The sequence below is a fragment of the Oncorhynchus keta genome, chromosome 26 (genome assembly GCF_023373465.1).
Source record: "Oncorhynchus keta strain PuntledgeMale-10-30-2019 chromosome 26, Oket_V2, whole genome shotgun sequence".
NCBI classification, from domain to species: Eukaryota; Metazoa; Chordata; class Actinopteri; order Salmoniformes; family Salmonidae; genus Oncorhynchus; species Oncorhynchus keta.
The window spans coordinates 26,766,365-26,791,296 of NC_068446.1; the positions used below are offsets into that span (position 1 = coordinate 26,766,365).

At 43.0% G+C, this 24,932-nt stretch overlaps 1 protein-coding gene across 6 annotated transcripts; it reads left to right on the forward strand.

Moving 5' to 3' along the window:
- The first annotated feature begins 2,037 nt into the window (after positions 1-2,037).
- Positions 2,038-13,218, forward strand: LOC118359170 (deoxyhypusine hydroxylase-like). Of its 6 annotated transcripts, none has more exons than XM_052480458.1 (7): positions 2,091-2,160; positions 4,079-4,239; positions 4,810-5,111; positions 5,241-5,317; positions 5,460-5,712; positions 5,947-8,252; positions 12,392-13,218. In XM_052480458.1, exons 3-6 carry the CDS (start codon positions 4,838-4,840, stop codon positions 6,261-6,263), a joined length of 921 nt encoding a protein of 306 aa, XP_052336418.1. In that variant the 5' UTR covers positions 2,091-2,160; positions 4,079-4,239; positions 4,810-4,837; the 3' UTR covers positions 6,264-8,252; positions 12,392-13,218. The 6 variants fall into 6 exon arrangements, with proteins under 6 accessions (XP_052336417.1, XP_052336418.1, XP_052336420.1 ...); XM_052480460.1 differs by lacking the exons at positions 2,091-2,160; positions 4,079-4,239 and adding exons at positions 2,239-2,539; positions 12,068-12,161; XM_052480459.1 differs by lacking the exons at positions 2,091-2,160; positions 4,079-4,239 and adding an exon at positions 2,239-2,539 and having other exon boundaries at positions 5,947-7,836; positions 8,064-8,252.
- The last annotated feature ends 11,714 nt before the right edge of the window (positions 13,219-24,932 follow it).

Consider the following 24,932-nt stretch of genomic DNA (forward strand, 5'->3'; position numbering starts at 1 on the left):
GAGGGTCGGGTATGAATGGAAACTGCGAGCCTACCGGGTGGCCATGGTAGACTGGGCCTACCAGGAAGGCGGGCAACTCTTGACCTACCATTGGGCAGGATACACTGGACCAACTTGAGGGACAGGACACTTTACACATTTCAGGTACACAGGAAACTGAAACTCTGACCCTACCAGGAGGAAAGGGAACTCTGACCCTACCAGGAAGGAAGGGAACTCTGACCCTACCAGGAAGGAAGGGAACTCTGACCCTACCAGGAAGGAAGGGAACTCTGACCCTACCAGGAAGGAAGGGAACTCTGACCCTACCAGGAAGGAAGGGAACTCTGACCCTACCAGGAAGGAAGGGAACTCTGACCCTACCAGGAAGGAAGGGAACTCTGACCCTACCGTGGGGGAAGGAAACTCTGACTCTGCCCATATTCGGGAGGAAGGGGACACTTACCCTATGGTGGGGGCAGGGAAATTGACATCTAGGTCACAGGGAGCATCAGGGGTGCCTTCTGGTGGGTCACCCGGGGTGATGTCTGGCAGGTCCCCTGAGTAGAGGTCTGAAAGGTCTGAAGGTAGAAGGACCTTCTGGGCTGGAACTAGTACGTTGCTGGCAGGCGTGGCTGGAGAGGCCCCAAAGTTCTGGCTGCACTTGGCATCTGTAGTAGCTGCAGACTGTGGCTCCATCCTAGGAGCAGATGAAGGATCCACCGCTGGATTGGACTCGGGAGAGGCAGATGGAGACTTTGTGGTTTAAGGTTCCAGGGCAGCAGACAGTCGAACCTCGAGCAGCCGTGCTTAGTCCCTTCCTGTACTCCATGTTCACCCACGACTGCGTGTCCGCTCACAACTCCAACACCGTCATTAAGTTCAGACAACACGACGGCTGTGTAAAGGTTTTCCTGAGATAGATCTGATTAGCAGTGTTTTTTTGGGGGTATCTGCACTTTAATATTTATATTTTTGACAGCTTTAACCCTTACTCCACTACATTCCTAAAGAAAATGATGTACTTATTACTACTTACATTTTCTCTGACACCCAAAAGTACTCGTTACATTTTGAATGGTTAGCAGGACAGGACAATTGTCTAATTCACACACTTATCAAGAGAACATCCCTGGACATCCCTACTGCCTCTGATCTGGCAGACTCACTAAACACAAATCCTTTATTTGTGAATTTTGTCTGAGTGGTGAACTGTGCCCCTGGCTAACCTCTAAATTAAAAAAACAAGAAAATCGTGTTGTCTGTTTTGCTTATTATAAGACATTTTAAATTATTTATACTTTTACTTTTGATACATTTTAAACCGAATACTTGTAGACTTTTTCTCAAGTAGGATTTTACTTGGTGACTTACCTTTTCTTACACTGCTGATTAGTGGCCTATGCTACTTCTGTCAGTGTGTCAGGGTTCAATGGAATGGTTGTGTTCCAATAATTTAGAAAAAATAACCCCTTATTCAGTTCTTTCCTTAAATGTTTTCTCCTCTGCTCAATAATCCCTGTCAGCTCTATATTTGTTGTGTGTTTTGTTATCATTCAAATGGCACAGTATGATTCTCTATCAAGAATAGAGTGGCTTTTAGCTATCCCAGTATTGCTTCACACCGTCTTGAACTGACTAATAAAAACGTGTTAAGATATGGAAAAACAACCCGCTTCAATCAAAAATATCTAACCAATTACAGAGTGCTGGTGTAACGCATTTCGCGGTTGATCCTCCCACTTCTGTTGACACGTCAGCATTCAGACACACACTTTATTTACATTTTTTAATAAACAACAAATGAATACAAAAAGTACCTGGTGGAACACAAATGTGTATATATAAAGAATATACCAAGGACTTTCAGACACACACACCTATGCAGTTACCCATACTTGATACAATGCATTATTCTTCTGAGATAGACCTACTAGATAATTAACTCTTCAATATTTTCCAATAAAATTAAAAAAATGGATTACCGATGTGAGTGATTATAATCATTTTTTAAAACTTTACTTTATATAATTTTTTTCAGTATCCATACGGTAAACTAAACTGTACCCCGGAAGTATAAGGTTGTAGTGTTTCTCGGTCACGCACAGCGACTGAGGAATTTATCCATGTGGAAAAGATTAAGTGCTGATTGTAGCGAACTGTTACAGAAAAGTAGGCGAAGTGAGTATGATTTACTGTAATTGTCAGTCCATCTTTGAGCTGTTTATGAATTCTAAGTATTTTACTAAGCAAGGTTCAGCTTGGATATTAGAGTCATTATATTAGCAAGATATGTTATCAAACATTTTTGCTAGTTAGCGAACGTTAGGTTGCCAGTTCAAGTATGGGTAGCAGCCAGGGTTGCCATGTCTAGCCCCAAAACTATGGTTGACTGAAAAGACACAACCTATCCCCTCCGTTCTCAAATTAAGTGGACACTTCTGATGACGTCTGACGAGTATACACTTGCAGGGCGAGGAAGTAATGATTTTTTAATAGACCACACTTGGCCGGAAATTCGTCACGCGTTCATCCCGCGATGATTGTGTTTTAGCCACAGGTAAGCTAGCTTGTGGGTGCTTTAAATGCGCTACAGTCAAATAAGAGTGCATGTCTACTTATTTAAAATATCTAATTATTAATATACGCCTTCTGTATGATAGCGAGAAAATGAATTAGCTAACTAACGTTAGCCTGCCTAGCTGGAACTTCTGAAGAAGGAACATTTTTTAATTTCTAAAATTTTCAAAAGATAACCAAACAAAAACATATTTACTTTTTACGATACGTTTGTGCTGTCATGTGCATTAGTAGCACAATTTCTAACTTATTTACATTTGTTTTTACTTACACTTGTATGTTGACTTATTTGATCTATTCTACTATATTGATGTTGTTTTTAAGTTTTCGCATCCTTTTCTTAGCGGATGTACAATCATCGCGAATTGAAATATGGGGAGTTTCAGACCCCTGAGTGAACATAATTGTACACTCGCAAAGCTGACTAAAAAACGAGGGCTGGACACTTGCCAAGATGGCGAGGGTGTGTCATAAGTGTTTGGACCACAGTCGAGGGGTGTGCCGAAATCTTATCCTTAACTTGACAGGTGATACTCGTGATTGGAAAAAACGGAAGTGTTTAAATATGCCTAAGTACATGTTGACAAAATACCTCCCAGCGCATTCTCTCTGTAAAAAATTGGTTCCTTCATGAACATCCCACCCTCGAGCACCCCATTGGTTACTGCATGAACGCTGCAATTTGGTGTGTTCCTGAATGTGGTCATGGAGAAAATATCTGTTCTATTTTATTTTTCTAAAACGATTTCTGAGGGAGTGCGCACATGCGTCTATTCTGTGTTGATGCGGTTAAAGAAACCGGTCCTCCTATATACTTAATTTAGAGTTATTTATGCAACTTTAGTTGTGATACAAACGTTGGTTATTATGTTTTGATTTTTAATACATTCTAAGGCTGGATAATGCAACTAATGATGATTTGAAAAAAGTACCATTGAAAGGCATGAGCTCTGCTTTGTTTTTTTTTTTGTGCAGGCTACACACTTCATCAGTCTCTCGTTCACAATTTGACAAGCACTTGATAATGCATCAAATTTCCCTGGTGGCATCCCCCTTTTGTGGCCGTAATGCCCCCTAAGAAAATCCATGCCTTTTGCGGCCAGTGGCCATTGTGCCCTTGGGTTGAATATAATAATAATAATAATGTACTGAAAAAAATATGAATACAAAAATGGAAGATTTTAGAGTTATAGGTCATAGATGGAAATCAGTCAATTTAAATAAATCCATTAGGCCCTAATCTATGGATTTCACATGACTGGTCAGGTGTGCAGCCATGGGTTGGCCTGGGAGGGCATTTGTCTGTATTAAAAAACCTTTTGTGGGTAAAAACTAATTCATATTTGCTGTGCCTGGATCTCCAGTGGGTGGACCTGGCTCCCAAGTGGGTGGGCCTATGCCCCTCAGGCCTACCCATGGCTGTGCCCCTGCCCAGTTATGTGAAATCCATAGAAAGAAAAAGGTTATTTGAAATATATGAACTTTGAAATTGTTGCATGTTTTATATATTTTTATTCAGTATAGATGTCACCTTGATACATACAGTCTACTACTCAATGGCGAGGGCATGATGGGTAACAACACCGGGACACAGTGCCCTTTTCTCCCACTTGACAAAGACTGTCTGACAACGGCGCAGGAAATAGCTACCGAGTAGCCAATATCAGGGTGACAGTCACAGTAAGCACATGCATACATCACATGAAGCAACAGTATACCCATCATCAATACTTTGAATCAAAAACCAACAATCATCAGTTTTATAACTGAAAATGTACAGTTAGTTTACAAATAACAGTGGAAAATGACTCTGACTCAGAGTCCAAACTCTTGTGATATTGTAGCTCAATGTACAGCAGTGCCTGGTATGAAAGGGAAGAAAAATGCTCAACCTTTCCACACGCCCACTACTTTCCCTTCACACCCACTCCTTTCCACATGCCCAAACTCCGGTCGCCATATTGGATTGCAGCTACCCCTTTCTCTGCTATTTTTGTAACTGTGATGCTAACTAGGCTGCTTGCCTGAGACTAGCTCTCGGGAACCCAATGGTATGGAATTGTAGTCATGATAATGGCAAGCCTGAGACTCCTAGCTAATGTAAACCAACAACGCAGCTGTCTAGCCTTGTAAGGAAAATATTTTATGAATTGGATTCAGTGTTTATTACCAGATATGTCCAAAAGTTATCTAGCTACATATTCAGTTCATTCACATCCTTACTGTATCTGATCTTCTCTCCCTTTTCAGATCTAGTAGTTACACCATTATACTCAGCATGGCAAGTGACCAGGAGATAGCAGCAGTCGGCAAGATTCTGGTCAACCCAAAGCAGGACCTAACAACACGGTTCAGAGCTCTCTTCACCTTGCGTAACCTGGGCGGACCAGAGGCCATCGAATGGATCAGTCAGGCTTTTTTTGATGACTCTGCTCTGTTGAAACATGAGCTGGCATACTGCCTGGGGCAAATGCAGGATGAGACGGCCATACCCACGCTAGAGACTGTTCTAAAAGACACAACACAGGAGCCTATGGTCAGGCATGAAGCAGGTCAGTATGCCAGCTCATTAGAGTCCACTCTCATTCATGCATACCTTATTGATAAACATGTTCACAGATAACAATGATAATAGTGCTTATCTAAATAGTTAACTATTTTTTTATTTATTTTTTATTTAGGGGAAGCATTAGGAGCTATCGGGAACCTTAAGGTCCTTGACTTGCTGAAAGAGTACTCAGAGGACCCAGTCATTGAGGTATGGTAAAACGAGGGAAATAGAAGTAGAGTAGAGAATATGTGGAAATTAAACATTATACAGCATTTGCAGTTAGTCATATTCACTATGACCAGTACAGTTCCTGTATCGTGGTTATGACATGACTGTCCTTCTCCACCAGGTGGCAGAGACGTGCCAGTTGGCTGTTAGGCGGCTGGAGTGGCTTATATCTGGTGGGGACCATAAAGGAGAAGAGGTCACCGATGGAAACCCCTACTGTTCTGTGGACCCTGCTCCCCCAGCTCAGAGGAAGACTGTCCCTGAGCTGAGGACACAGCTCCTGGATGAGAGCCTGCCGCTGTTTGAGCGCTACAGGGCCATGTTCGCCCTCCGCAACCTGGGCACCGAGGAGGCTGTCCTGGCTCTAGGAGATGGTGAGAGATTGGCAGTCATTCTTAAACTATGCGGTCTATGGCAGTTGGCAATAAAGGATCAAATTAATAACATGCTGAGGGGCTTATTTTCTGCCAAACGTTCAACCAGTCACATAATTGTTATTCGCATAAGCAAATGTTCTTTTCCTGAATCATTGTCATTGCATAACCCTCCACTATCATCGTCCTCCGAACACCAACACTCACTCAACCCTTTGTTGTCCTGCCACCCAGGTCTTCAGTGTAGCAGTGCCTTGTTCCGTCATGAGATTGGCTACGTCCTGGGTCAGATCCAGCACCCCGCCAGCATCCCCCAGCTGCAGGCAGCCTTGGAGCTGGACGGGGAGAACGCCATGGTGAGACACGAGTGTGCCGAGGCCCTCGGATCCATCGGCAAGGAGGAGTGTATGAAGATCCTGGAGCGCTATAGGAAAGACACAGAGCGCGTGGTGAAGGAGAGCTGTGAGGTAGCCCTGGACATGCTGGAGTATGAGAACGGCACACAGTTCCAGTACGCTGACGGACTACTACGACTGCAGGGGGAACAGTAAGCATGGACACCAGGAGAACTGCTATACAGCACTAGAAGAGCTTTCTACAGAGGTCATAACTCATGATCACTGATACCCATTTTCACTTATTAAAACTATCTGACTCTCGCCTGTCATTTTTAGCCTTTGAGACGAGGCAGTGTAATAATTGTATTACAGTACATCTGAAGCCATGTTGTGGTTATTTTATTTATTGTTTTCATGGAATCTATATGATTCAATGGTTCAATACCCCCGATCTCATACGCATCTGAAATCAGGAAACCTGATTGTGGAAGATTGTTAATCCACTTTTCAGCTGTGTCATATTCGCATAGATTTTATCTTGGCGGAAATAATATAATAATAAAAAAAGGCTTAGATAACAAAATTATTCTGTATTGTCTCAATGCTGTCACTTAGCGCTATCATGGTAGTACGTAGGCTTTCCTTAAGCTTGCCTGTGTTTTATTCCAGTCAGATGTGGGATCATGATGGCTCAGGGAGGTGTTGGATCAAGATGGCTAATCCACGCAGACAACGCCATCAGAGAAATGAATAACAGGGTTATATATAATTATAAATACTTTACCAGTTCTTTTCAGCTTTCTCATTCCCACTGAAACACATTGCTATCCTCTGTCTTAACAAATACATTTCCACATATGCCATTTAGCAGATGCTTTTATCCAAGGCAACTTAGTCATGCCCTGCATACATATTTATGTATGGGAGGCCCCAGTGGGAATTGAACCCATGACCCTAGGTGTTGGAAGCACCCGTACTCTACCGCATGGGTACGCAACACTTTTCCGGGAGTTCCGCAGATACTGCAGGATTTTGATAGGCACCATACCTGACCAAAAGCTAATTGAGCTGTTCAGTGATTATTCAACACACCCGGTCTGCTAGTTTTGTTAAATCAAAAACATGAAGTGCCTGTGGAAGTCTAGGGCAGGGTTGCCTAGCCTGCTCTACCCGGTAATGTATGGCTCTTGCAACGCCAAGGGTCTTGGGATACATTCCTGCTAAACAGGACCACTTAACAGTACAAACAAACCCCTTTTGTAACCCTGATCAGGGGAACACTTAAGTGTGGTGTGATGTATTTACATCTTCAGTTGTGAGCTCTGCAGAGAGGGGGGACAGAAAGGCAGCTGTCAGCTCTGTGGAGGGATAGAGAATTAGCAGCATGCTGAGAGGGAGGGCAACCGCTATAGTAAAATGGGGTTGAAGGACCCACACTAAACTTAGCTTAACACAGAGCCGTGGAAACAGTACCTAGCCTTCCCTCAACCTGCCAACAACTCCGTCACCATGATGCACCCCATCATGATCGGCATCGTTGTAGTCAACACCTCCATCACCGTCATCTACTGGATCTTCATCCTCACAGAGGCCTTCCATAGGAAGATAGAGGAAGAGGACAAACCTCAGGATAACCCTGCCTAAATGACTAACCTTACAGAGTTGTCCTGCTCAGAGTAGATTGCTTTTAGTGCTTCTGTGTGTCCTGTTTTGTCTGGTGGAACTGCTCAGTCCTCCACAGCTTCAGCACAGTGCTCCTACCATTGGAGCACAGTTTTACACACAGGTAGTGCATCTCTTGAAACTGATCAATAAATATATTTCTGTATATGATTAGCTGTATTTCTAACATGTTATTTTACAAAGGGTTTTCTGACTCATTCATACAGGAAATGCTATGACCTTGTCTTGACTCTCTGGCATTACAGTATTGAAGCTTATCTCCAGATTGGGAAGAGATTAAATCATACACACATTGCTGAGTGAAAAAAAAATCAGATATCTTGTGTGCAGATTGAACACTTCTTGAACCCTCCCTTTGTTCGGCTTGATGTGTCATCTTATGGACACCAGACGATTCTTTTACTACTGCTCACATAAGGAGAGGAAAATACATCAAATGCAGCTGTATATCAGGGAAATGAATGGACTGAAGGGCAAACTCAACCAAAGGATTCTTTGTTTGCAGCTCAACCCAGCAAGGTATTTTGCTATCTCTTTTCCTCATTCTAGTGTCAACATTTGTGATTTGTTTACTGGTTGCTAACTTTGTGTGCTCAACATAGCCTGTTGATTATATGTGTGATGCAGGAAAGTACATTTGTGTTCATTACACATCATTCAATATGTTTTAAATGATTTCTGATTGTATCCTTTATACTCTGGCAATTGTATGATCTGGTAATCAGTAATTGAACGCTTGGCCTATATATATGGAGAATGTCCTACCAAATTGATATCTATCTTTTTTGACACATCTAAAATACTTTCCCACCTAATCATGATTTGGCAGAAACCAGGATTATAATCTATCATACAGACAAAGAGTTGTCACCATAAATGATCTGTCAGAGATAAAGGATGTCATTGACTACTCATGCACAGGAGGCTGCTGAGGGGAGGACAACTCATAATAATGGCCGGTTCAGAGTGAATGGAATGGCATCAAACATATGGAAACCATGTGTTAGATGAATTCAATACCATTCCACCTCCTGTGCCAACAACCTCCTGTGTACTCATGGTCATACTCATTCATTCGTGCTGTCCTGCGTCATCCACAACCATCATCCTAGTCTGACAGGGAACACCCTTGAGGATTAATTAGATCTAGGTGTTGAAGGTTATGATGGACACAGAGATTTGTATAGAGTTAGACACAGAGGAGGGACTCTTGACCCTTCAGTCCAGTTTCACTCAAAGCTCAGGAGCAGTAGAGCTACTTACCTGCTGCTGACCAGAGGGGCTTCAGTCCTCCCTGTCAGGCCAGCCTCACACAGCAGAGACAGACAGCATGGTTCACCCCATCATGGTTGGCATTGTCACTGCCAACACCTCCCTAGCTATCGTCCTCTGGAACTTCCTGTTGTCTCAAGTTTTCTGCAGGAAGATCAAGGATGCACCCAACCCTGAGGAGGTCGTCCCAGTCTGAGTGAGCAAACTCTTCACTGACTAGACTAGAGAAATAAGGCTTTAGGTTCATTTCTAGGCTTTGCTAGTGCTTTTGTTGTGAGTGTTCTGCTTTTACACTGGGAGAGTGGCTCATGTAGTACTCTAGGCAGTGCTGATACAGCTGCTCCGTCTCATCTGTCTGAGAGAACTTTTCTGCACTTTGGTTGCATGAGCAAACTTCAAAGGGGTTTTTACATGTACTTAGACACCTGCACATTTCATCTTACAGTAACTGTCTCATTCCTGTGTCTGTTTCTTCATTCTTTGATTCCATCTCTCCCACCTCGTTGAGACACATCTGGAGGGGAGTTGATTTCTGTAAAGGCAGGACAGTGCCACACAATGATATTTCTGGACAAAGGAGGAATGCACAACTGAATGGTGGGATGGGCTGGAGCGTGAATGAAAAAGTTGAGCTGATTAATAGCACTTTAAGCCTCTTTGTCCGTAACTGAAGTCAGAACAAATCCTTTCCTTCAAACTGAAAATCCAGGCTGATTGAAGTTCAACATCACAAATAGCAACATATTCTCTGAAAATCAGAAAGTTATCAGATCATCCCCACATCCGTTCATTACCCCTTAAATCACAACAGACTTCAGGGAAGTTTTGTTAGGGGAATGAAGTTGTCCTTCACAACAGATGTACTGTATTTTGGGAGTTTTTGCCTTCAAAAGGATACTGCTAACTCCCTTATTCTATCTTGTCTTATCAGCCATAAGGCTCGTTTAATATGAAGAATATACCGGGCATGAGCCACACAGACGGTTTGGTTCACTGTTCTTTTCTTTGTAAAAGAGTCTTTCCTCCAGAATCATTCCATGATGGTGTTTTTAACCAACAAGGTCAATTCATTCTCATATACCTTTAATCAACTTCCCCTTTCTACTAATTCAATTTGTGGATGGATTCCCCACAGACCGGAACACTATGGCTAACTGTACCATGGAGCCTCCAGGGGTCCAGACCCAGCCTACTGCTGAGTGGGGAGAGGTGTGGAACCGCCCCAGGACATATAACCCAAGGCAGCTTCTACAGGCCATGGAGAAGGAGGATGATCTCTACTTTGTTGACTATGTACCCTCCTCCCGTGATGCCTTCCACATGCCTCCTCATGTCCTCTATGTCACAATGGGAGTGATAGTGGTAGTAGTGGCCTGCTACGGCATCCTAGGACACCTGATCAATGATCTGTACCATGACCTGGCAGGTAAAGTGGGGTGATCACATGTCAAAAGACGCATCCCTGGTCATCGAGAATGTCACCATAGATCTTAGGGCGGCAGGTAGCCTAGAGGTTAGAGCGTTGGGCCAGTAACTCAAAGGTCGCTGTTTTAATTGCCTGAGCCGATAAGGTGAAAAATCTGTCGATGTGCTCTTGAGCAAGGGACTTAACACTAATTTGCTCCAGGGGTGATGTACTACTATGGCTGACCTTGTGAAACAGCACATTTCACTGCACCTATCTGGTGTACGTGACAATAAAACATGTTTATTTCTATTGTGGTGAATTCCATAATTCTGTATTTTCTTGCTAATCATGTTCAAATGATCTTGATGGATGTCAGACCTCTGTGGTATTCTGCATGCTGTTAATCATGAGAGTACGTGAGGGTTGCCATCTATGAGTATGAGCCTTAGGTTGTAGAGCTTGATAGTCATTGTTAGAACCAAATGTTGTGAGGATCCCCTTTATTACATGACGCTGCCACGTGCCCCCCAATCACAAACATCTGTTCACTGACCCAGATACTAGACAGACAGACATCTTTGGTAGAACTAATCAGATTAGTATCCTTTCACCGTGGCACCCATTGATACTGATCAGCTTTGACCTTCACACCTCGTAGCACCAATTAGAAGCCATGGAAAAGGCATGTCAGCTGGATCTGTGGATTAAGAGGGCTAGTTAAGGCTACTTCACAGTCAAAACAAACACATACAGTACATTCGGAAAAGTATTCAGACCCATTTACTTCTCCACATTTTGTTACGTTACTGCCTTATTCTAAAATGGATTAAATCGTTTTTCCCCCTCATCAATCTACACACAATCCCCCCCCCCTTCCCCAATATGACATTTACAGAAATATTCATACGCTTTACTCAGTACTTTGTTGAAGCGCCTTTGGCAGCGATTACAGCCTTGAGTGTTCTTCCGTATGACGCTACAAACTTGGCACATCTGTTTTTGGGGAGTTTCTCCCATTCTTCTCTGCAGATCCTCTCAAGCTCTGTTAGGGTTGATGGGGAGCGTCGCTACACAGCTATTTTCAGGTCTCTCCAGAAATGTTTGATCGGGTTCAAGTCCGAGCTCTGGCTGGGCCACTCAAGGACATTCAGAGATTTGTCCAAAAGCCACTCCTGCGTTTTCTTGGCTGTGTGCTTAGGGTCGTTGTCCTGTTGGAAGGTGAACCTTCACCCCAGTCTGAGGTCCTGAGCGCTCTGTACTTTGCGTCGTTCATAGTCTACCAGTCCCTGCCGCTGAAAAACATCCCCAAAGGTTGATGCTGCCTCCACCAAGCTACACTGTAGGGATGATGCCAGGTTTCCTCCAGATGGGATGCTTGGCATTCAGGCCAAATAGTTCAATCTTGTTTCTCTGAGAGTCCTTTAGGTGCCATTTGGCAAACTCCAAGCGGAGGAGGACCTACAATGCTGCAGAAATGTTTTGATACTCTTCCCCAGATCTGTGCCTCGACACAATCCTGTCTCAGAGCTCTACTGACAAATCCTTTGACCTCATGGCTTGGTTTTTGCTCTGAAATGCACTGTCAACTGTGGGACCTTATATAGACAGGTGTGTGCCTTTCCAAATCATGTCCAATCAATTGAATTTACCACAGGTGGACTTCAATCAAGGATGATCAATGGAAACAGAATGCACCTGAGCTAGCTTCAAGTCTCATAGCAAAGGGTCTGAATACTTATGTAAATAAGGTATTTCAGTTTTTGCTTTGTCATTATGGGGTATTGTGTGGAGATTGATGAGGGGAAAATAATAATTGAATCCATTTTAGAATGAGACTGTAATGTTACAAAATGTGGAAAAAATCAAGGGGTCTGAATACTTGTCATAGTGGTGTCGAAATGAGCTTGACCTTATATTGCTATACAGTATGAGGAATGTGTACATGCCAAACACTAAACCTGCCATTTTGTGCACATAGACTGGGTCCTAGGCCCACACCCAGATGAAGAGGAAGGTGCCTGTGAGCCTACAGGAGTGGAGAAGGAGGAGAGGTGGAAGACTGCCGTCGAGGCAAAGAGGTGGATGACCATAAAAATAGAAGAGGAGAGGAAGGGGGTCCTTCCATTAGTCAAGTCTCCCAGCATGTAAAAAACAAAGAATCAACTTTCCTCTCCAGAAAACAGATTCACATCTCTATTAGGCTAAATGTTATTCTGACCCCAATTGACTAAGTTCCCTTGATAGCAATACACAGTCCACTCTATCCTGCTCTCCGCTCTGTCCTCATTTCCTCCCAGGTTGGCTCCCAAGCAGCCAAATCCCATTTCTGTAACTTCTAAACTAATCCCGTTTTGATACAAATTAAAGGAATCTGCAACCCCAATCTATTTACAGCATCAGAGGCATAGGATAAACTAAGTTACTGTATATACAAACAATATAACTGTTTTACCATTTTCTGTACTGTATAGGATAACACATGTAGACAGTTTGAACAATCCAATGGTGCAGAAACATTCATTTGTGGCAGTGCTCCCTGAAAGGTTCCATTTCCTTTTGACCCCCTGTAGAAATAACAGTTAGATCTTTACTATAAGATGTCAGCTCACATTAATACCATGGGACTGAGCAGCACCTGGACAAACACACACAGCACTCATCACTTTTGCTAGTGTTGAGCTTTATGTGTTGCTGTAACGCTGTAGACGTAAATACATCTGTTTGCTTGTGGATAAGGTGGCCAAAGAGGATGACCCTTGTTCCAATAAAGGAAAGACTGGACCTGTCTGTCTTTCTGAATGTGTATATCTGTTTCTTTATCTCCTTATCCCGATCCTTTTTATCATGTGGGGTTAAGCTAAGCCAGTCTTACTAAGAGACAGGGCACGGGGGACTAAGGCCTCAGCAGTGGCGACTCAGGGATTTAGCAATGACACACAAGGGCACACAAGACCTGAGCATATGGTAAGGTCACTCACGAGAAGGTCTCTAATCTCTACAGGCATCTGATACAAAGCAATATGGTTTGGCTTTAGGAAAGTTAAGATTGTAATTCTTCCATTGCCCAATGAAAGACATGATTAAAGCTCCCAGATTTAACAGTGGGTTGACAGAGGGGACTTGGTAAAGAGATTGTCAAACATGCTTAACCCTTAACATGAATATTTACTGACAAAACATACACAAATGGAACAAATAAAGGTACCATAAAGCAAGATGCTACCCCTCTCTCTCTTTTGGAGATATGGATAAAAAAATAAATATTCAAGCATAATGTACTTCTCTTTGTTTTCCAATCCAATCCTAAATCCAATCCAGGCACAGAGAACTGATCTTGACCTGGCCCTTATGACACTAAGCACATTAGCTTGCATGAGTCTCTTTTTCTCTTTGCAGTCAATGCAATCTAGGACTAGAGCACTCCTGCAGCCATGGCAACCTCACACTGCTGTGGGGTGGGACACAGCACAAGGGCTGCAGTGGCTTGTCATTGTAACGGCTGTTGGTGGAAGAAGGTGAGGACCAAAGCACAGCGTGGTACGGGTTCATGTTTGTTTATTGACACTGAATACTAAATACAAAAATAACAAAAGGGAATAACTGAAACAGTCATGAAAGGTGAAAAACACTAAACAGAAATCAACTTCCCAGAAAAACCCTGTGGGGAAAAGCTACCTAAGTATGGTTCTCAATCAGAGACAGCAATCGACAGCTGTCCCTGATTGAGAACCATACACGGCCAAAACAAAGAAATACAAACACATAGAAAAAGAACATAGAATGCCCACCCAAATCACACCCTGACCAACCCAAAAACAGAGACATTAAAAAGCTCTCTACGGTTAGGGCGTGACATACACCCCCCCCCCCACAAAGGTGCGGACTCCGGCCGCAAAACCTGAACCTATAGGGGAGGGTCTGGGTGGGCATTACTCCACGGTGGCGGCTCTGGTGAGGGACGTGGACCCTGCTCCACCTCTGGCTCGGCCCATTTAGGTAACGCCTCTAGAGCAGAGACCCTCACCGCCGACCGCTCCGGACAGGAGGGCGACTCTGGCAGCTCCGGACAGGAGGGCGACTCTGGCAGCTCCGGACAGGAGACAGGTACAGGACTCACCAGGCTGGGGACACATACAGGCGGCCTCCTCCTTGGCTGAGGCACCGGACATACTGGGCCGTGGAGGTGCACTGGCAGTCTCGAACGCAGAGCTGGCCCCACCCGTTCTGGCTGGATGCCAGCTTCTACCCGGCAAATGCGGGACGCTGGCACCGAGCACAACGGCCTGTGAATACTCGGCCGAGACACAGTGCGCATCACCCCATAGCACAGGGCCTGACCAATCCCATGCTCGCCATGGTAAGCACAGGGAGTGGGCTCAGGTCTCCAACCTGACTCTGCCACACTCACCGTGTGCCTCCCCCCACAAAATGTGGGGGCTGGCTCTCGTGCTTTCTTGCCAACCGTGTTCCCTCATACCGCTGGTTCCCTTCTCCTGGCTGCCTCCACCTGTTCCCATGGGAGGCGATCCCTTCCAGCCAGGATCTCCTCCCATGTGTAGGATCCCTTGCCGCCCAGAATGTCCTCCCATGTCCAGTCCTCTCTACCACGCTGCTTGGTCCTTTGGTGGTGGGTAGTTCTGTAACGGCTGTTGGTGGAAGAAGGTGAGGACCAAAGTGCAGCGTGATACGTCTTCATGTTTGTTTATTGACACTGAACACTAAATACAAAATAACAAAGGGAAAACCGAAACAGTACTGAAAGGTGAAAAACACAAAACAGAAATCAACTACCCACAAAAACCCTGTGGGGAAAAGCTACCTAAGTATGGTTCTCAATCAGAGACAACGATCGACAGCTGTCCCGGCCAAAACAAAGAAATACAAACACATAGAAAAAGAACATAGAATGCCCACCCAAATCACACCCTGACCAACCCAAAAATAGAGACATAAAAAGCTCTCTACGGTCAGGGCGTGACAGTCATGTAATACATCTAAAACAACAGATTCTCAGTGGTGGAGAGAAGATTGATTAACGCAATTGATTGATGCATAGTTGTTCCAGAAATTCCTCAAGATTGGAGATTACTGTTGGTAATGACCACAGCCTGCCAAATTAGGAAGTGGAGAAAGAAAACACTGGTACTGGTAGGTACACAAGTTGTTCTTATTTTAAAAACTCTTTGATACATGCTTATGCTGCACTGAACAAAAATATAAGTTTTGTCATACAACACAATGCCACAAGTTTTGAAGGAACATGCAATTGGCAGGAATGTCCATCATAAGCTGTTGCCAGATCATTGAATGTTAATTTCGCTACTATCAGTCACCTCCAACATTGTTTTAGAGAATTTAGCAGTACTTCTAACCGGCCTCACAACTGCAGACCACCTGTAACCACGCCAGGCCAGGACCTCCACATCTGGCTTATTCACTTAAAAAAAATAATAATAATTGAACCTTTATTTTACTAGGCAAGTCATTTAAGAACAAATTCTTATTTTCAATGACAGCCTAGGAACAGTGGGTTAACTGCCTGTTCAGGGGCAGAACGACAGATTTTGTACCTTGTCAGCTCAGGGATTTGAACTTGCAACCTTTCGGTTACTAGTCCAATGCTCTAACCACTAGGCTACCCTGCCGCCCCAATTGACTGGTTTCCTACATTTGCATTAACATCTGCTAACCATGTGTATGTGACAAATAAAATTTGATTTGATTTTGATCTTGTATCTTGCAGTGACTGGGTGTATTGATACACCATCCAAAGTGTAATTAATAACTTCACCATGCTCAAAGGGATATTCAATGTCTGGTTTACCCATTTACCAATAGGTGCCCTTCTTTGCAAGGCATTATAAAAATCTCCCTGATCTTTGTGGCTGAATGCACTGTTTGTCTGAGGGAATAAATTGTATGTGTGGGGTACAGAGATTAGGTAGTAATTCAAAAATAATGTTCATCATTATTATTGCACACAGAGTGAGTCCATGCAACTTATTATATGACTTGTTAAGCACAGTTTTACTCCTGAACTTATTTAGGCTTGCCATGATAAAGTGGTTGAATACTTATTGACTCAAGACATTTTAGCTTTTCATTTTTATTTAATTTGTCAAAATGTCCAAAAACATCGCATGGCTTTCGACCTTCGTCTCTCCCGAGCCCGTACGGGAGTTGTAGCGATGAGACAAGATAGTAACTACTAACAATTGGATACCACGAAATTGGGGAGAAAAAGGGGTCAAAATTAAACAACAAAAAAACACAAAAAAAATGAAAAATGTCCAAAAACATAATTCTACTTTGACATTGAGATATTGTGTCGAGGCCATTGACAAAAAAAATGATCTAATGTAATCCATTTTAAATTCAGGCTGTAACAAAAAAAGTTGCGGAAAAGTCAAGGGGTGTGAATACTTTCTGAAGACTCTGTACTTTTAATATTGTGAGTTCCTCTTGTCCTCAACTGACTTACCAGGATATCACCAACTAGTGTTTTCTCCTATTAAAATGCTAAACTGCTGCAGTCCGAGTCCTAGACCGTAGGCTATTCAACTACACACACTCATTATACAGCCCCTGTTCTTGTCTTGCAGAGAGGAAGATGGGGGTTGGTATGCGAATAAAGCTGTAGAAATGGAAGACGGACAGGCTGGAGAGTTTATACAGACCAACCTATAGAGAGAGACCACCAACGACAACATCCGAGGAGGGGACACACTCAGACATCCCTCTGACATCCCAACTGTAATGAATTACATGTTGATAATGGTAACAATAGTGATTTTGTTTCATTTAGTAACCAATGTTTTTAGTATTACTGTAAAAGAAACGAGCGCTTTACTTACTCTGCCACTAGATGGATCTGGATTCTCTTTTTCTATTCAGAGCTCACTACAAACACGGTGTTTGGAATCGACAATACAGAAAGTGTCAACCGTGGAGCTACACCTGAATGGATGAAAATAAATACATGTATTACAACTAACGTTATTGATTGGTAATTTGCAAGTATACTTTCTCTGTCAGTTGTTACAATTACATCTCAAAATGCCTTGAAGAACAGGTAGTGTACATTCAACCGTCAGATTTTGAATGGTAGTGAAGAGCGGTCCACTATCCCTAACCCTAACCCTAGATTGGTTGTACATTACACTTACAGCAGACACGCTAGCCATAACCCTAACCAGAACATTAACCCTAACCCTGATTTGGCATAACATTTACCCTAATCTTGACATAACCTTAACCCTAATCTTGACATAACCCTACCCCGAATTTGGCATAATCCTAATGTTAATCTTCGCATAACCCTGAACTCAACGAGGGAAAGAATACCCATCTTTCCCTCACTGCTAAGGCAGTACCCCAGTATGGGATGGCAATATTGGTGTCCATGAAGGCAAATCATTGGAGGAAATTAAATGAGGTCAACTCAGCCATCCCCTCAAATTGCTGAACATGGGGTATAAAGAGTTTCTTGCCTGGTAGCTTAAATAGTATTCAGCATATTTAAGCTTTCTGTTCCAGAGTTCAGGGTGTCTCTTTTTGTCCCAAAGAACCTCCAAAGTGCAGAGGTATTTATATTGGGTCAGTCTTTCCCCTGGATCCTGTGTATTGTAGGAAATGGCTTGTTTAATTTAGTTGGTACATTTGCTGGGCTTGCGTCCAAGTCTGAACCATGCCAGAATGGATTGATTAACTGGGCTTTGCATTATATTACAACTTTGAAATCTGCATGTATATGTATAAATGCAAAACTGCCCTACAGTAAGAGGTAGATTACTCATTTTGAATGACAGCACTGACAGCTTAAATGGTTCCAGCACAGTGATGTAATACATTATTTTTTTGTGATTTTTCTCATTTTATATTCATTATCAGGTTTCCAACCATCCAAATAACCAGGCTGGGAATGCACAGATCTTCGGCCAATAAAACGGATTCCTTTGATATCGACATAAATCTGCGACTTGGTCATTTTGTAAGATCAAAAAGACCTTTGAAAGTAGATGTTTGTCCTGGAAACCAATCCATAGGCTGTTTCTCTGTTTAAATTGAGCCTGTTGACTTTGAGAGAGGCACACAATCAATTCCCAGTCTCTGATTACTCATTCTGGGGTTAACTGCATGTGAAAACCCTTTAGATATATGGTATAAGTATAGTTTGATGATGCCTTTCCCTTCAAATATAAGCAATATTAGGCAACATTAAGGGTTAAATCCATTTTTATAATTGCATGATAATCATCGTAACAAGACCATCAGCACCCTACAGTGAAAATCCGCGCCACAAACTCATTTCATGATGGCTTGTATATTGTTGGTGATTGCAGATAGCTTGATTGCGGAGTCACAATGACTTTTTCATGTATATTTGTGCAAATTGTATGTATGTAACCTTCTGACCAAAAGCAACTGCAAAACTTGATTGCATGGAGAGATAACGACGTTATAGTGGCTACAATTTCTCACCATAGGTGTGAGTCAATCACACTGCTCCTCCACATGTGTAATGGCAGCAGTCTGTAAAGATCAACATAAAAGTTAGACGATAGATAGAAAATCATACTTCACTCACAAGGCCACTACAGTAGACACAACAGCTATAGGATGCTCATTTAAAGTAAAGAATTAAAAACATTTCTCAGAACACACTTTTTTTTAAGCATGTGATTGGCGGTAAGACTTGATACTCTCTTAAAGTTCGTACTAAAAGTCATTTTAGTCTTATTTTAGTCTTGGAATTTTCCAGTTTCTTTCATTCTTGTTTTTAATTCCTGGTTGACTTCAGTATTAAATTGTTCCCACTGAGGAGGAAAAAGAGAAATCCTATATTTTCCTCCTTTTCCAGGCAGTTAGCAGCACTCCAGTGGCCAGAGAGAAGACAGGAGACAGCTTGAAATAGATGTGTTCACGAACAGACCCATTTAGAGCAACATCTGAGCCAGGAGTCCATGTCACATTTTGACTTGTCACGCGTTGGGCTAGCCCTCAACCACAGAGCATGAGGATACAGCAAGGGAAGGCCTGGAGATCCAGAACTTGTGGCTGGGATGGGATGCATTATCAACATCAGTGAAGCAGAGGGGTTACTCGTCTGCTCTCATTTAGACCAGTACGTCCAACGGAAAGAAACAGGCCCTAAATCAAACGATTACAAAAATGGTCCAAGAGGATCAACTTTTAGTTGAACTTTTCTTCTGCCTTTGACTTTAGTGCTGCTTTTTATGGCTCAAGCAAGGCTAACAGAATCCTTGCTAAATGTTTTCCAGCCTTGACTGGTTTGAGTTGTGAATCTTGGCTGGGCCTCCTCGGGACATTAAACACAGTGGCTGCATGACAGGTTTCTGCATTTGGCCATGGCAAAGTTTCCCTTTTATTCAGACTCAACAGTGCCAATGTATGTATGTCAGGCTCAACAGTGCCAATGTACGTATGTCATGCTCAACAGTGCCAATGTACGTATGTCAGGCTCAACAGTGCCAATGTATGTATGTCAGACTCAACAGTGCCAATGTACTAATGTCAGGCTCAACAGTGCCAATGTACGTATGTCAGGCTCAACAGTGCCAATGTATGTATGTCAGGCTCAACAGTGCCAATGTACGTATGTCAGGCTCAACAGTGCCAATGTACGTATGTCAGGCTCAACAGTGCCAATGTACATATGTCAGGCTCAACAGTGCCAATGTACGTATGTCAGGCTCAACAGTGCCAATGTACGTATGTCAGGCTCAACAGTGCCAATGTACGTATGTCAGGCTCAACAGTGCCAATGTACGTATGTCAGGCTCAACAGTGCCAATGTACGTATGTCAGGCTCAACAGTGCCAATGTACGTATGGGTGAATTTCAACATAGTAAACACTCTGCTTTGACCTCTGAAGCAATGAGATAATGACAATCATGAAGCATTTTAAAGTCCTGAAAAGCTCAATCTATTGCTTTCCACTAGACATACATATTTTACAGTTTAGTAATTTAGCAGACACTCTTATCCAGAGCAATTTACAGGAGAAATTAGGGTTAAGTGCCTTGCTCAAGGACAGATCAACAGTTTTTGCACCTAGTCAGCTCAGGGAATTGAACCAGCAACCTTTTGGTTACTGCCCCAAAGCTCTTAACCGCCACGCTACATGCCACCCTGTATACACTTACTATCAACCTTCTAATAACCTCTGGTACTTTTATAGCTATCATTACGATACTGTCAGGCACCAGAAAGGATTCTGGTCAAGGGGACAAACCTCAAAGGAGTCTCCACCACCCTTTTGCACGTTCTACCAGAGTCTTGCTAACAATCGAGGTTCGCTTTTTAATGCAACAACATGCTATTCCTCCAGAAGCCTCCATATAATTGAGTGGTCTAATTGCTATCGTATTGCAGAGAGGAGAGTCCCAGGGACACTGGCCTTTGTTTGGACATCTGGAAGCAGTTGGTGCAGTGTTTGTACAAGGCGTTCACATCACATACTGTAAAAGGACTTATTAAATACATAAGCATAGACAAGCAGATTAGAGCAAGGGAAAAGAAAATAACCTTTTACGTTGTAGTTGACAGCCACACAAAACGCAAACCACCGTAATTAAAGGAGCCACTGAATAACCTGGTCCAGCTCCTATAGACATTCTCAAATGTGTTTTTCTGTACAATATGCACATATCTTGGTCTCGCTTTAAATGACGTTCAGCTTATAAAGGCTTCACAAAGCATTCATAATACTTTCATAAGGACTACATAAGTGTTACAAAGAATCTATAATCACATGTCATGCTTTATAAAGGGTTCATAAATGTGGCATACGTGTGCGACATAATCCCCTATGTCAAATGTGACATAACCCACCATGTTGAATATGATATAAACATGTGCTTTATAAAGGGTGAACTGTTATGCTGAAGGACGGCATACTCTCTAAAGGGAAGTCATGTTAGTCACATTACACCGAATCTCATTCCCAGACAGTTCTGCCCAACTTGGCCTTCATTGGTTAAGGTTAGGTTTAAAATACAATTTTAAGAAGATAAGTTGTGGAAATGGGCAGGGTTTAACCATAAATGTGACTTTTTGACTGTCTTAACTAGTGATTTAGAAGCCTATTGGACCTAGACTTGCTGCTCAGGTACTGCTTTCCGTGTGGTAGCAGAGAACAGTCTGACTAGAGTGGCTGGAGTCAGACTACCCCTGAGGGGCCCCTGTGTTGAGGATCAGCATGGCGGATGTGTTGTTACCTACCCTTACCACCTGGGACGGCCCGTCAGGAAGTCCAGGATCCAGTTGCAGAAGGATGTGTTTAGTCCCAGGATCCTTAGCTTATTGATGAGCTTTGAGGGCACTATGGTGTTGAACGCTGAGCTGTAGTCAATGAATAGCATTCTCACAAGGGTGTTCCATTTGTCCAGGTGGGAAAGGGCAGTGTGGAGTGCAATAGATACTGCATCATCTGTGGATCTATTGGAGCGGTATGCAAATTGGAGTGGGTCTAGTGTTTCTGGGATGATGGTGTTGATGTGAGCCATGACCAGCTTTCAAAGCACGTCATGGCTACAGACGTGAGTGCTTCGGGTAGGTAGTCATTTAGGCAGGTTACCTTAGTGTTCTTGGGCACAGACACTATGGTGGTCTGCTAAAACATGTTGGTATTACAGACTCGGACAGGGAGAGGTTGAAAATGTCAGTGAAGACATTTGCTAGTTGGTCAGCGCATGCTCGCAGTACACGTCCTGGTAATCCGTCTGGCCCTGCGGCCTTGTGAATGTTGACCTGTCTAATGGTCTTACTCACATCGGCTGCGGAGAGTGTGATCACACAGTCTTCCGGTACAGCTGGTGCTCTCATGCATGTTTCACTGTTATTTGCGTCGAAGCGAGCATATAAGTAGTTTCGCTTGTCCAGTAGACTTGTGTCACTGGGCAGCTCTCGGCTTTGCAGACCCTGCCACATCCGATGAGCATCAGAGCCGGTGTAGTATGACTCGATCTTAGTCCTGTATTGACTCTTTGCCTGTTTGAAGGTTCATCGGAGGGCATAGCGGGATTTCTTATAAGCTTCCAGGTTAGGGTTCCGCTCTTTGAAAGCGACAGCTCTAGCTTTTAGTTCAGTGTGGATGCTGCCTGTAATCCATGGCTTCTGGTTGGGGTATGTACGTACGGTCACTGTGGGGACGACGTCATTGATGCATTTATTGATGAAGCCAATGACAGATGTGGTGTACTCCTCAATGTCATTGGAGGAATCCAAGAACATGTTCCAGTCTGTTCTAGCAAAACAGTCCTGCATCTGCTTCATCTGACCACTTTTTTATTGATCTAGTCACTGGTGCTTCCTGCTTAAATTTTTGCTTGTAATCAGGAATCAGTCAATTGAAATAAATAAATTAGGCCCTAATCTATGGATTTCACATGACTGGGAAAACAGATATGCATCTGTTGGTCACAAATAAAAAGAAGGTATGGTTGGGGATCAGAAAACCAGTCAATATCTGATGTGGCCACCTTTTGCCTCATGCAGCGCGACATCTCTTTCACATAGACTTGATCAGGCTGTTGATTTTGGCCTGTGGAATGTTGTCCCACTCCTCTTCAATGGCTGTGTGAAGTTGCTGGATATTGGCGGAAACTGGAACATGCTGTCGTACACGTCGATCCAGAGCATCCCAAACATGCTCGATTGGTGACATGTCTGTTGAGTATGTAGGCCATGGAAGAACTGGGACATGTTCAGCTTCCAGGAATTGTGTACAGATCTCTGTGACATGGGGCCGTGCATTATCAAACTGAAACATTAGGTTATGGTGGCGGATGAATGGCACGACAATCGGCCTCGGGATTTTATCACGGTATCTCTGTGCATTCAAATTGCTATCTATAAAAAGCTATTGTGTTCGTTAACCGTAGCTTATGCCTGCCCATAGCATAACCCCACCGCCACCATTGGGCACTCTATTCACAACGTTGACTACAGCAAACCGCTCGCCCACACGACTCCATACATGCTGTCTGCCATCTGCCTGGTACAGTTGAATCCGGGATTCATCTGTGAAGAGCACACTCCTCCAGCGTGCCAGAGGTCATCGAATGTGAGCATTTGCCCACTGAAGTCGGTTATGACGCAGAACTGTAGTCAGGTCAATACCTTGGTGAGGATGACGAGCACGCAGATTAGCTACTCTGAGACAGTTTCTGACAGTTTGTTTAGAAATTCTTTGGTTGTGCAAACCCACAGTTTCATCAGCTGTCTGGGTGGCTGGCCTCAGATGATCCCGCAGGTGAAGAAGCTAGATGTGGAGGTGGGCTGGCGTGGTAACAAGTGGTCTGCATTTGTGAGGTCAGTTGGACGTACTGCCAAATTTTATAAAATTACATTGTAGAGATGGTAGAGAAATTAACATGAAATTCTCTGGCAACAGCACTGGTAGACATTCCTGCAGTCAGACAAAACTACACATTTTAGACTGGCCTTTTATTGTCCCCAGCACAAGGTGCACCTGTGTAGTGGTCATGCTGTTTATTCAGCTTCTTGATATGCAACACCTGTCAGGTGGATTGATTCTCTTGACAAAGGAGAAATGCTCACTTACAGGTATGTAAACAAATTTGTGCACAACATTTGAGAAAATGAAGCTTTTTGTGCGTATGAACAATTTTTGGGATCTTTTATTTCAGCTCATGAAACATGGGACATATATTTTTGTTCAGTCTACAATTGACATTGCACAGGGCTGTGAATAGTATAGCTTATCCATGAGCTGGCAGACGAATGGTTCTTGCCACTCTGGAGCTGCTGCATGTTGGTTACAAACTTAAAAGTAACAACAAAAAAACATTGCCTTTGTCACACCATCTGGATAAGGGCATTTCTGTCCTGTGCCAGAAACTCTAAATGGGAAGATAAGGAACACCATTCGATTCGTATCATTATAATCCTCTTTAATTTACAAATCTCATGACATGAGTATGAGACATGGCTTTCTCTAGTGGGATTTTTTGTTAGATGAGCCTGCTAGCAAGCAACATTTTGGGTAGCTAGAAATTGCTGTAAAGTCACCAAAATTATTAGAAATAACGATTGAGGGAGCTACAAACTCATTTAAATTATTATAAATAAAGGTTAACTTATTTGTTTTTTGCTGTCTTGTGGCTCCACAAGTAGGTATTTGATTTGCGAACTCATCACATGATCAGCGTCTCGTCAGCAACACCAAAAAAGTACTTCCAGGTCACGAAATTTCAGAAATGTTCTATATAAAAGTCCCCCGCGTAATAGTAGAGAAGTGTCAATAACCTATATTTTTTCATGATATATGAACAGTTATTGTCTAAACATTAAATTATTCATATTTGTTCATGTTTATGTGACATTTGCATTACATTTGAGGTTTAAAACATATTCCAAGGTCAAATAAATGCCCCAATGCAAATCATTGGATATGGAATACATATTGGCTTAGAGCAGGTATTCCCAAACTGCCATTATCTTGACATTTTCAAACGGTCCATTTATATTTTCT

What these genes read in the sequence shown, in the direction of transcription:
- LOC118359170 (XM_052480457.1), top strand. Translation starts at nt 4,838, where the DNA reads ATGGCAAGTGACCAGGAGATAGCAGCAGTCGGCAAGATTCTGGTCAAC. An exon ending in TATGGTCAGGCATGAAGCAG is followed by an intron (nt 5,112 to 5,240) that starts GTCAGTATGCCA and finishes TTTTTTATTTAG; the next exon opens with GGGAAGCATTAGGAGCTATC. An exon ending in TGTCCTGGCTCTAGGAGATG is followed by an intron (nt 5,713 to 5,946) that starts GTGAGAGATTGG and finishes CCTGCCACCCAG; the next exon opens with GTCTTCAGTGTAGCAGTGCC.